The sequence below is a fragment of the Piliocolobus tephrosceles genome, chromosome 14 (genome assembly GCF_002776525.5).
Source record: "Piliocolobus tephrosceles isolate RC106 chromosome 14, ASM277652v3, whole genome shotgun sequence".
Lineage (NCBI taxonomy): Eukaryota > Metazoa > Chordata > Mammalia > Primates > Cercopithecidae > Piliocolobus > Piliocolobus tephrosceles.
In genome coordinates this window covers 84,370,638-84,384,213 of record NC_045447.1, presented here as the reverse complement: position 1 = coordinate 84,384,213, position 13,576 = coordinate 84,370,638, and the positions used below count along the sequence as shown (strand labels likewise).

Here is a 13,576-nt window from a genome sequence, read left to right as displayed (position 1 = left end):
TCCAACTGTACCCATTAAAAGGCATTTGTATTGGAAGAATAAATGTTATAGTACCAGTAGCATTGATCTGTTAAGCAACATTATTTTATATATCTATTCAGTTTAAAAATGTGGAAAAACTCCCTATTTTTTATGACACATCATATTTTTCATGGCCTGTTACAATGCTTAAGATCCTATAATCTTAAAAATATGTTAAATATGGCAATTGTAGCATTATATACTTTTTATACTTACTGTCTGGTATTCTTGAGGAAGAGTCTGCTCTGCACCCAGGTTGCATACTTGCCTAGCTCTCTTCATAAGTTCCTTGCATTTCTGCAATAATCTCTGTCTGTTTTCATCCAACTCAATGAAATGTTGCTATTAAAATAATTTATTTCGAAAATTTGAATGTTACTGTTAAAGCAGAGGGCTGTTTTATTAAACTACCACATATTAAATACATTGTTGAATTCTGATTATAATGATAATCAAATTATCTGAAACCATCTCTCAAATAATGACTCTTTTTATTATAAAGGTTAAATTTGAACTTAAACTTTAAAATACATCAGCACATCAATAACCTGGCATTTCTCTAATCCATAAGAGGTGTAAAATTTAAATTTTACTGCCTTTTTCTGAGTTTAGCTTAGCTCCAGGTAATTGTATGTATGTATGTATGTATGTATGTATGTATGTATTTATTTATTTTGAAACAGTCTTGCTCTGTCACCCAGGCTGGAGTGCAGTGACGTGATCTCAGTTCACTGCAACCTCCGCCTCCCAGATTCAAGTGATTATCACGTCCCAGCCTCCCGAGCAGCTGAGATTACAGATGTGCACCACCATGCCTGGCTAATTTTTGTGTTTTTAGTAGAGACAAGGTTTCACCATGTTGGCCAGGCTGGTCTCCAACTCCTGGCCTCAAGTGATCCATCTGCCTTGGCCTCTCAAAAGTGCTGGGATTACAGAAGTGAGCCACCAGGCACAATCATGTAATTATATTATAATCAGATTTAAGTTACACAGTACACAGGCTTCATATCTTAAAACTCAGCACTCAAATGTAGTTAGAACCTTTAAATCATGCTTGATAGTGTTCCAAGTACCTTCCATGTGGTTATTTATTCATGGACCTATTCATTCCTTCACCAAATAATTACCGAGAACCTATTAAATGCCAGTATTATAATCTGCATTGGTCACAGAAAGGTAAGTAAGGAGAAAGAGACACACGATCATTATCATAACAGAAACAGGTACTCTTTACTGAATGCTTATGTGCTAGGCCCTTGGCTAGGTGCTTTGCATACATTATTCCCTTTATTTCTCACAAGCACTGCACAGTAATATTATCCTCATTTAGTGCATTTAAAAAAAAAAAAGAGAGAGAGAGAGAGATTGAAAGGAATTAAGTAACTTGCCCAAGCCCACACATTTAGAGACTGTCATGATTCAGATCCCTGTCTGCTTACAGGACACATGCTCTTTTCATTACAGCATGGCACCTCTCAGCAGGAGCAGATTGGACAGAGTATGTATGCAGGGAAGGTCAGAGTGGTCACAGAAGCTATGACAACTTAACAGCCTTAAATGACATGAAATAAGGAACAGCAGCAGATGATATGAATTTTAAGGCATATGAGCCTCAAACACCTGCTTATTTTAAGAAACAAGTAATCTAATGTGGTTGGAGGAGAGGAATTTGTAAGGATGTAAAAGATCAGAGTTGGTAAAATGGCCAAGGGCAAGACTGCAAGAATTTCACATGTAATAGGGAAGGTATCTCATTTACTAAATGTCTTCTATAGGTCAAGCACTGTTACAACCACTATCCTGTTAATTGTTCAAATCCCAATTATGATCTTAAAGAAAAGTGTTATCTCTATTTGTAGATGTGGCTCAGACACATTAAGAAACTTGCCCAAGGTTACGGAACTAGCAGATTTCTGAGAAAAAAAACAGGTCTGGTTTGCTCTTTTCACTAACCCTCAAACTCTGGTTGGCACAAAAAACACTTGGGGGTGGGGGATCTGGAATGGCCTAAGCACATTCCAGATCTATTTGATTAATATCTCCGGGGCTGAGGTCTGGACACCTGTATTAATAAGGGAGCCTTCAGGTGACTTTTATGCACACGTGTTTGATAGCAAATAAACTAAACCAAGACAATAGTTGTGAAAAGTAAAAGGATATATACTGGACCAAACTGAAAATACAAGCAATCCTTTATACTAACCACTTAGTACTATGGTTTCCTTGAATAAATTCCTCAGTCCCTATAGCTTGAGAGAAATAAAAGAAAATGTTAAAGACTCCCAATCACCCCTACTCTGCTAAGGACCATTGTACTCGGGCAAATGCAAAACAAGGAACAGCTGGATAGAAACTAAATACTCCTAATTCTTTTATTCCTGATTCTTGTTTCTCTGGACTTTGCTAAAAATAAAGTATTAGAACATTACGGAAAAGAAATATCAATGAGTTGATAATTTGAAGCGCTGGACTTAGAAAGATAAAACCTCATTTAATAGTTTCTGTTTGGTGGCATATGTGCAATAAAATATTTATATGAAAGAATATTCTTTCTATACATACGTGTTTGTGACACAGATCTTCCTATAGCACCTGTTTTGCTTTTTGTTTTTAAAACCACAATTCTTGCTGAGCTTTTTAAGAGTGGAAGTGGGAAGGCATATATAATTATATCAGATAATGCTGTAAAGTCAGACTAGTGAAAAGGCTTTACCTACATTTCTGCTTAGAGTCTAGCCTTTAATAGTTAATAGAGAATAGAAAATACTCCATAGGTTTAAGATGTAAGAGAAGAAATGAATAAAATGTACAAAATATCCCCCACTAACATCTCAAAAAAGATTACTTTGTAGTTATATACCCTAGAAAAAATTTGTGTTATCTTTTTTTCTAAAATTCTTTTTGTGAAAGTTCATTTATCATGGAAATTGTAAAGAAATACCTCGACATTAAACACGAAAAAGCTTTTCGAAGAAGGCCCTCTTGTGGAAGAAGTAAGAATTATTCACAGAATTTCTTATGAAAACTATAATCATTAAAACTATTATTTTAGTAACAGTTCATTACGATAAGAATCAAATAAAATGAAAACCATTTTCTATATGAGTAAAATTAAGTCACAGGTATCATCAACTTTTACTAAAACATTAGCTGTAAATTAACACATTTCTTCCTTTAATAAAATTTCATTCCAATTTAGTTGATTTCAAATTCAAATGCTAACCATCTGTTTCAGTTACCAGAAAGAATACACATTTAAAAATATAAAACTCATTCATTTTTTAAAAAAGTCCACTTTAAATTTTAATGTAATACTTGAAATTTAGAAAATAATAATCTTAACTTTTAATACACAAGACCATAAATTCTACTTAAACTAATTTAAACATAAACAATAAAATAATGGGAATAATACTATTTCCTTGTAAAATGTTTTCTTCAAAATTATACACATCTCATTTAAGTGAAAAAAAACATGTCTCCTCTGAAATTCAGTTCTTTTTTGAGGGAGTGGCAAGCAGGTAGCCTGAAGGGAGGTCGTATGAAAAGCACAGAACTCCTAAATTTGGTATTAGTATAAGCAAATAAATGTAACAACTTTCCATTTTTATAACTAATATTAATTCTGATGTAAATCTATACTTTTAAAGGAAACACTGGCTTCATGCTAAGCACCACACTAGGCACCTTGATGTATATTATTAAACTGAGTATCATAATATCCCTCCAAATTAGATAGGTATCATACTTATGGCTGCAGATGATTAAGCTTGGAGTGGTTAGGAAACCTGCCCATGGTCAAAAATAAAATAACAGAAATTTTTACCAACCTCTGTATTTGGATTTACACACAGCTTACTAACTTGTACTAAAAATAGTCCGTAAGTTAGTGACATTACCAAAGAGAGGCTTCCAACCATTTGCCTTTCTCAGGGGATGTTTTATAGGTCTGTTGCCTTATTTATCTTCCAAAAATCTGAAAAAGTATCAAACTCCATGGTAGTTAGTTACCTCTAAGTCCCCTCATGAATACAATCTCTACTGAAATTTTGTCAATCTTCTTTTGTGAATTTATTTTCATGACAGAAAAAAGGACAAAACCAAATGGTAGCAATAGTTCCTCAGAGCAACCTGCCATGTGTTCAAAGGGACAAGTAGGAAAAAAAATTTCTCTTTAGTTCAAATGAAGCTGCATAGCAGGAACAGATAAGACAGATAAAATCATGTGCAGGTAAACGGCAGCAAACACGAGAAGAAAACAAGAGTAGGTAAAAGAGAAAGTGAAGTACCATACACGTATTCTACTATATACTTTTAGTCATCATTCTTGACTCTTTCAAATGTGTGGCAAATGACTATGATCAGACAGCAACAAACATGTATTAAGTATGCACAACAAGAAATGAAAGAACCTTACAAAAGGGCTGGTAAAGTATTTATAAATGAAAAGCATTTAAAATTTTTATTTTTTATTTTTTTAGAGATAAGGTCTTACAATGTTGCCCAGGCTGGACTTGAACTCCTGGACTCAAGTGATCCTCCTATCTCAGCCTCTGAAGTAGTCGGGACTATAGGTACACTCAGATCATTTAAGAACTTTCAAATCAACATATGAATAAGAAAAACAGAGTGGTATAAAATATTGCTGAGGAAATGCAAAATAAAGTCAGAGGTAGTGTTAAGTAAGGTTACTTATGTGTGTCAAGGAAGAGTTCTGGTTTTACAAGCAGCAATGGACTCAGAATGACAAAGGTGAACAAACGATACAGGAAAGACACAGAGGTTATAAACAATGGTAGGAACATTGGAACAGCCAACCAAGGTAAAAAAGGCTAGAAGTTGGAAGTAGTCATTAGAAGACTACTGTAAAGCTTTGGATCATGTATAACATTATAAAGCTGTAGATTTCTGCAGCAGAATATAAAAATGAGTACAATTTTTTTCCCAGGCAGTTAAATGAGTACAAAATTAGTAAAAAGTGAGGCCACAGCTATTAGGACTTAATGCCTAGACAGGGCAGTAGCCGTGATAGTTAGAAAGAGGTGAATTAGGAATGTGGTAATGACTAATTTGGGCAAAGGACAAGGAAAAGGAACAAGAACAAAAAGAATCAAAATGTGCTAAGTTTCTCTAGTTAACTTTAAAATTATGCAAATGGCTGGGTACGGTGGCACATGCCAGTACTTTGGGAGGCTGAGGTGGGAAGATTGCTTGAGGTTAGGAGTTTGAGAACAGCCAGGGCAACACAGTGAGAACTATCTCTACAAATAAAAAATAATTAGCCAGGTGTGTGGCATGCACCTGTAGTCCTAGATACCTGGAAAGGCTGAGGCAGGAGGACTGCTTGAGCCCAGGATTTCCAGGCTGCAGCAAGCTGTTGACCGTGCCACCGCACTTCAGCCTGGGTGAGAGAGTAAGATCCTGTTCTCAAGGAAACAAAACAAAACAGCAAATGTGTTGAGAAATTACACATCATTAAAATATAATCAAAATACATAATAAGTTATGTTGGCTATTTGTGCTTTCTGAATAACCAAAATGCATTCAACTACAGGAATTTTAACTTTAACTTTGAAAGTGGCTGTCTTTGTAAAAAAAAAAAAATTAGTAATTCACTGATTAAAAACAAAACCCCCTCCCCAAAAAACTTTCCTACTTTCCAGAAACACAGCAGTCAGCTCTACTCAAAACAGTATTTCTTGGCCAGGTGTGGTGGCTCACACCTGTAATCCCAGGACTTTGGGAGGCCAAGGTGGGTGGTTCATTTGATGTCAGGAGTTTGAGGCCAGGCATGGTGAAACACCATCTCTATTAAAAATGCAAACATTAGCTGATTAGCCGGGTGTGGTAGCGCTCGCCTGTTGTCCCAGCTACTTGGGAGGCTGAAGCAGGTGAATCACCTGAACCCAGGGGACTGAGGTTGCAGTGAGCTGAGATTGTGCTACTGCACTCCAGCCTGGGCGACGGAGTGAGATTGTCTCCAAAAAAAAAATCCCAAACACAGTATTTATCCTATTTACTAACAAAATGGATCAGAAGAGAACACCGTGCCAATCTGTACTAATCTCAGCCCATCTATAAGGGCTATTGGAAGAGTATCTCTCACTGTGTCAAGAGTGGGTTAAAGTTTAGGAGTGTACTTACTCCAAAGCCATTGATTTCATACTTATGTAAACATGACACAAACAAATCATTTTCTTCTCGTTAATACTGAGGTAAAACTTCAGGCACCAGAATCAAATATTGTATTGTTGATATGGTTTGGCTGTGTCCCCATCCAAATTTCATCTTCAATTCTCACGTGTTGTGGGAGGGACCTGGTGGGAGGCAACTGAATCATGGGGGCAGGTCCTTCCCATGCTGTTCTCATGATAGTAAGTCTCATGAGATCTGATGGTTCTATAAGGGGGAGCTTCCCTGTACAAGCTCTGTATTTGCCTGCCACCATCCATGTAAGATGTGACTTGCTCCTCGTCTTCCACCATGATTGTGAGGCCTCCCCAGCCATATGAAACTGTAAGTCCATTAAACCTCTTTCTTTTGTAAACTGCCCAGTCTCTGGTATGTCTTTACCAGCAGCATGAAAACGGACTAATACAACTGTGTTATTGGATTTAAAGCTATACATATTAATAGTATCTGCCTGATGGGTCAACTTCTTCATGAAACCTCTTTTATAACAACATTTCCTATATGGAACAACCACATTCATAAGCTCAATCAATGAAGTAACTTCAGCATGGACTCTACAATTACTTACCAATAGAACAGATGAATAAGTAGCAGATGACATTCCCCACATGCCCAGGAAATAAGCCCTGATGAGGCTCTCCTCTGGTGGCTAGTTCGTTTTCTTCACTCCCCACTCCCATTTGGGACTTACCTTTGATTGCTTTTTGCTGGACACCGACTACCTATTTAGAATACTACTGCTATTCATTCTGCCATGCTTTCCTTCCTTTGTTCTTGGTGAAGGTGGGGAGTGGGGAGAGGACTTTCCTGTTTTTCACATCTGTGGCTTTTGCCCAGTCCTAGCATATCAAACCTAATCTTCAGCTTTGTTTGGTTATGTATGTTTGTGCCTGCATACTCCTAGTTGCTTATCTGCTAGCAAAATTGTTTTTCTTAAGTCAAAGGGTCTGAAGAGGTTGGCTTCAGAATAATAAAGCTGCTACTTTACTCTGATTTAATCTTTCCATTCACCTGTGCAGTCCTATGTCTATATTTCCTAAAATCTACCCTTTATGGATGCTTTTCACAAAAAGCCACCCCTATATAATTCACATTTATGTAACAAATACATTTATTACATTTAAATTAAGCATACAGTGAATCACATACATAACCCTGCTGAAGAGTGCCAGACTCTGGGGAAGGAGAATACATGGGGAAGGGTAAAAAGAGACTCTGAATACATGAATAGGTTTAAAAATCTACAACAAATATGGCAAGGGTTAACATTTGTTAAAGAGGGGTAGTGGACACATGGATGTTATGTTACTCTTCATAATCTTGTATATGTTTAAAATGATACAATAAAAATACTAATAAAAAGACAAGTGAAATAAATGATAAAACGCTAACTTAATTTTTTTTGTAACTCATTTCAGTTTTCCTCCCTAACTTTTGGGGTGTAACCAAGGAATCATAAACTGCAATATTTAAAGGAGACAACTTGATGAATTCTGACAAATATACACATCTGTAAAGTTATTACCATCAAGATAATAAACATATCTATTACCCTCAAAAGCTTTGAAATTATATAGTGCATGCTCTCTTTTGGTCTGGTTTCTTCCACTCAGCTTCACTGAGATTCATTCATGTGTGTATCAGTAATTCATTTCTTTTTGTGGCAGAGTAATATTCCACATACCATAATTTGTTTAATCATTCAGGTGTTGCTGGGCATTAACCTCCGTTTTTGTTGTTGTTGTTGTTTCTTTGTTTTGAGACAGGGTCTTGTTCTACTGCCTAGGCTAGAGTGCAGTGACATGATCACAGCTCACTGCAGCCTCAACCTTCCAGGCTCAAGTGATTCTCCAACCTCAGCCTCCCGAGTAGCTGGGACTATAGGCATTCACCATCATGCCAGGCAAATTTTTAATTTTTTGTAGAAACAGAGTCTTGCTATGTTGCCCAGGCTGGTCTCAAACTCCTGGGCATGATTCTCCTGCCTTGGCCTCCTAAAGTGCTGGGATTATAGGTATAAGCCACTGCACCCGGTCTTAGTTCCAGTTTTTAGCTATTACAAAGACAGCTGTTACATATTAGTGTACCAGTCTTTCACAGACACACCCTTTCATTTCATATGTCAGGTATATATTTAGCCCTTAAACTCCCAAATGATTTTCCACAGTGATTATATACATTTTAAATTCCCACCAGCAGTATATGACAGTTACAGCTGCTCCAAATTCTCAGCAATTTAGTATGATCAGTCTTTTAAAATTTTAGCGATTCTAGTGAGTTTATGGTGTAACTCATGCCTTTAATATAAACTTCCCTACTGACTAATAAGGTTGGGCATCTTTTCTTTTATATATATATATACTTTTTCTTTTCTACCTAAGACCAGTAAAGTCAGGTGGGGAATCTTTTCACGTGCTTATTTACTATTCACATACTTCCTTTAGTATGGTGAAGTTCTTTGCCCATTTTTTGACTGGGTTGGTCTTCTCTGTATTGATAGTTGAAATTATTTTTATAGCATCCACCAGGGGTCAGCAAACTTTAAATGCCAATAAGGAAATTAGGCTTTGAGAGCCACATGAGGGCCATATAAAGTCTCTGTCACATTACACACACACACACGCGCGCGCTCTCTCTCTCTCTCTCTCTCAAACATATGAAAACTATTCTTAGCTCACAGGGACTTTACAAAAACAAGACCTTGGGCTAGGTTTGGCCCACAGGCATAGTCCTCTTGGTCTACATACAAGTCCTCTGTGAGGTGTATTGCAAATATATTCTCCCAGTTTGTAGCTTGCCTTTTTGTAACAGCATCTACGGAAAAGCAAAAGTTGTTCATTTTGATGAATGCAATGATTCTTTTTCTCTTATAATTTGTGCTTTTCCTATTTTATCCAAGAAATCCTTGCCAAAACCAAGGTCACTAAGATTTTCTCTTACATTTTCTTCAAGAAGTTTTATAATTTTAGCTCTTACATTTAAGTCTGTGACTCATTTGTATATGATACAAGGTAAAGGTATGGTTCATTTTTTACATATGACTATGCAATTGTTCCAGCACTACTTGTTATAAAGATTACTCTTTCCCCATTGAAATCCCTGGGCATCTTTGTCAAAAAAAAAAACTGACCATAAATATGTGGATGTATTTCTAGATTCTCTATTCTGTTCCATTGATCCATATATATCTACTTTAATACAGATACAATGTCTTGATTGTTGTAACGTCATAATAAATTTTAAAATTAGTGGGAGTCCTGCAACTTATTTTTCAAAGTTGTTTTTGCTCTTCTAAGTCCATTGCATTTTAGAATAAGTCAATTTCTATAATCTGGCTGGGAATTTTATTGAATTTTATGTGGATGTATTTCTAGATTCTCTATTCTGTTCCATTGATCCATATATATCTACTTTAATACAATGTCTTGATTGTTGTAACATCATAATAAATTTTAAAATTAGTGGGAGTCTTGCAACTTACTTTTCAAAGTTGTTTTTGCTCTTCTAAGTCCACTGTATTTTAGAATAAGTCAATTTCTATAATCTGGCTGGGAATTTGATTGAATTTATAGATTTGGAAGAGAAATGACATTTTAAGAAATCCTGAATTTTTGATTCACAATGTATTTAGTTTCTCTCAGAAAAGTTTTCTCTCATCAAAGTTTCGCAGTTTTCAGGATACAAGTCTTGTAAATATATACCTAGTATTTTTTTCCTTTCTTTTTTTTGGGACAGAGTCTTACTCTGTCACACAGGCTAGAGTGTAGTGACATGATCTTGGCTCACTGCAACCTCTGCCTTCTGGGTTCAAGTGATCCTCCTGAATCAGCCTCCCGAGTAGCTGGGATTACAGGCGTGTGCCACCATGCCCAGCTAATTTTTGTATTTTTAGTAAAGATGGGGTTTCGCCATGTTGGCCAGGCTGGTCTCGAACTCCTGACCTCTGATTATCTGGCCATCTCGGCCTCCCAAAGTCTTTCTTTTTAATGACAGGGTTTCACTCCCTTGTCCAGGCTGAAATGCAGTGGTAAAATCACAGCTTGTGGCAGCCTTGACCTTCCAAGCTCAAGTCATCCTCCAGCCTCGGCCTCTCAAAGTGCTAGAATTATAGGTTTGAGCCACCATGCCCAGTCAGGTATTTCATTTTTGATGCTATTGTAAATAGTACTGTTTAAAATTGCAATTGCCAATTGTTCATTGTAGGTGTGGCCGCAATGAACTTCTATATATTGAATTTATCTCCTACAATCTTCCTAATGTTCATTGATGGTTCTGGTAGCATTTTTGTAGATTCCTTAAGATTTTCCACAGAGATGATCATGTTTGGAGGGTTTTTTTTTTTTTTTTTTTAACATTTAATACATTTAATTTTTCTAGCCTTACTGCACTGACTAGAACTTCCAGTACAATGTGGACTAGAAGTGGTGAGGGTGGGCATTTTCCTCATCCCCAATCATAAGGGGACAGTTTACAGTTTTCCACTAAGATTGATATGAGCTATTGGTTTTCAGATATCCTTTTATCAGAATGATGAAGTCTCCTTCGATTGCTAGCTGTAAAAAGTTTTTATAAGGAAGGGACGCTGAGTTTTGACAATTTTTCTGTATATATTGAAATGATCTAGTTTTTCAGTTCCAGTCTGTTAATATGGTGAATTATACTGATGAATATCCAAATATTAAACCAACCTTCTATCTCTGAGATAAAACTTAATTGGTTACGATGTATTACTTTTCATATATTGTTGGATTTGACCTGCCAACATTTTATTAAGAATTTTCAGGTCTATGTTCATGATAGGTATTAGTCTTTAGTTCTCCTGTCTTTAGTATCAGGTAATGCTGGCCTCATATAATGCTTCAAGAAGTATTCCCTCCTCTTCACCTTCTGGAAAATCTTAAGTAGAACTGGTATTTTTTTTTTGAGACAGGGTCTTATTCTGTCGCCCAGGTTGAAGTACAGCAGTCCAATCATACCTTAGTGCAGCCTTGACCTCCCAGGCTAAAGTGAGCCTCCCACCTCAGCCTCCTGAGTAGCTAGCTGAGATTACAGGTACCTTCCACCATGCCTGGATAATTTTTGTTTTTTTTTTGTAGAGACAGGGTTTTTCCACATTGCCCAGACTGGTCTTGAACTCTTGACTCAAAGGTTCCACCTGCCTCGGCCTCCCAAAGTGCTGTGATTACAGTGTCAGCCATTATACCCGGCCGGGATTAATTCTTTTACAAACGCTTGGTAGAATTCACCAGTGAAGATTTTGGGACTGAAGTTCTCTTTGTGGTAAACTTTTTTTTTTTTTTTTTTTGAGACGGAGTCTCGCTCTGTCACCCAGGCTGGAGTGCGGTGGCCGGATCTCAGCTCACCGCAAGCTCCGCCTCCCGGGTTTACGCCATTCTCCTGCCTCAGCCTCCCGAGTAGCTGGGACTACAGGCGCCAGCCAACTCGCCCGGCTAGTTTTTTTGTATTTTTTAGTAGAGATGGGGTTTCACCGTGTTAGCCAGGATGGTCTCGATCTCCTGACCTTGTGATCCGCCCGTCTCGGCCTCCCAAAGTGCTGGGATTACAGGCTTGAGCCACCGCGCCCGGCCTTGTGGTAAACTTTCTAATAAGAAATTCAATTTTTAAAATAAATATAAAGTTAGTCTAGTTACCTATTATCTTCTCGAGTGACCTTTGGTAGTTTTGTGTCTTTTAAGAAATGTGTCCATTTCATCAAAGTTGTCAAATTTATTGGTGTAAGGTTTTTAATCATATTCTCTTAATATCCTTTAATGTCTATAGGATCTGTAGTGCTATTCTGTCACGCTCCTTGCATTGTGGTGTGGAAACTCTTTCCAAGCAGTAAGATGAGGCAATCATAGGGCTCACTGTGCTTTTTACCCCTTCTCTCAAGGATCACTGTCCTGTGCTGCCTGTTGTCCAATGTCTAAAAACCTCTATTTGACATAGTTTGCCACATCTTTTAGTGGGTTCAAGTGAGACAGGAAATATAGTTCCTGTTACTTCATCATCGCCAAGAATGGAAGCTTTACTTTTTGTAATGAAAAATTTCAAACATACACAAAAGTAGAGAGAATGGTATAAACCTTCACATACCTATTATCCAGCTTCAACAATTATCAACTCATAACCAATATTGTTTCATGTATACTCCCGTCCTAAATGGCCCTCTCTCTGGAATATTTTGAAGCAATCCCAGACAGCCTATCATTTCCTTCATAAATATTGTGGCAATATATCTTTAAAAGACAGACTTAAAAAAAAAAAACCCATAACCATAACACTACTATCAAACCTAAAAATATTATCAATAAATTCTATTATCAAGTACTGAGTCAGTATTCAAATCTCCCTATTTTTTTCTACCTTTAAAAAGTAGTTGATTTGTTTAAATCAGAATCAAAATAAGGTGTACACATTATATTTGGTTAATACATTTCTTAAGTCCTTTTAAACTTTTAGGTTTCCCCTTCCATTTTTCCTTGAAATATATTTCAGAAACTGTACTGCCCAATAAAATAGAAACTAGTCACGTGTGGCTATAAAGCACTAAAATGTGGCTAAATCGACTGAGAAACTGAATTTTAAATTTGAATTTAAATTTAAAATTAAAAACTGATACTTGTTCCTAGCTATTGGAAAATGGAACAGCTTGGGTATGTGAACCTAACTTTTTCAACTATCAGTTTTAGAAAATCAAAATATAGATCAAGTATTTCTGATGAAAATTTACTGACTTGAGATGTGTTTTAAGTATAAAGTATTTTGAAGACAATATGAGATACAAAATAGCTTATTAGTAAATTTTCAATATTGCTTATAAATTGAAATGACAATATTTTGGATATACTGGGTAAAATATATTATTGTAATTCATTTAACCCATTTCTTTTTGATTTGTAAAATCTGGCTACTACAAAGTTACATGTAGGCTGGGTGTGGTGGCTCATGCCAGAAACCCAGGCTTTGGGAGGCTGAGGTGGGTGGATAACCTGAGGTCAGGAGTTTGAAACCAGCCTGGCCAACATAGTGAAACATCATCTCTACCAAAAATACAAAAAAATTGGCAGGGCATGGTGGTACGCCTGTAGTCCTAGCTCCTTGGGAGGCTGAGGCAGGAAAATCTCCTGAACCCAGAAGGCGGAGGTTGCAGTGAGCCGAGACTGCACTCCAGCCTGGGCGACAGAGTGAAGATTCTGCCTCAAAAAAAAGGAAAAAAAAAAAAAAAAAAAAAAAAAAAGTTACATGTAGAGCTTACACTGTATTTCTATTGAAGAGTGCTGAAGTAAATTATTTGCCCTACAGAGTTCCTTATATTCTAGGTTTTGCTGACTGTATTCCTCAGTGTCATCTAATATATTTC

The 13,576-nt window shown here is 36.6% G+C and overlaps 1 protein-coding gene across 4 annotated transcripts in view; it reads right to left on the bottom strand.

Moving 5' to 3' along the window:
- Positions 1–13,576, bottom strand: part of SMC5 (structural maintenance of chromosomes 5) — a 108,046-nt gene that overhangs the window by 13,739 nt on the left and 80,731 nt on the right. For all 4 annotated transcript variants that reach the window (XR_002731819.3, XM_023213253.3, XM_023213251.3 and 1 more), the window contains exon 18: positions 238–363. Coding sequence is in view for 3 of the 4 variants with exons in the window: in XM_023213253.3 (XP_023069021.1) it covers positions 238–363 (126 nt within the window). In the remaining variant the exon portion in view is untranslated. The remainder of the gene's footprint in view (positions 1–237; positions 364–13,576) is intronic.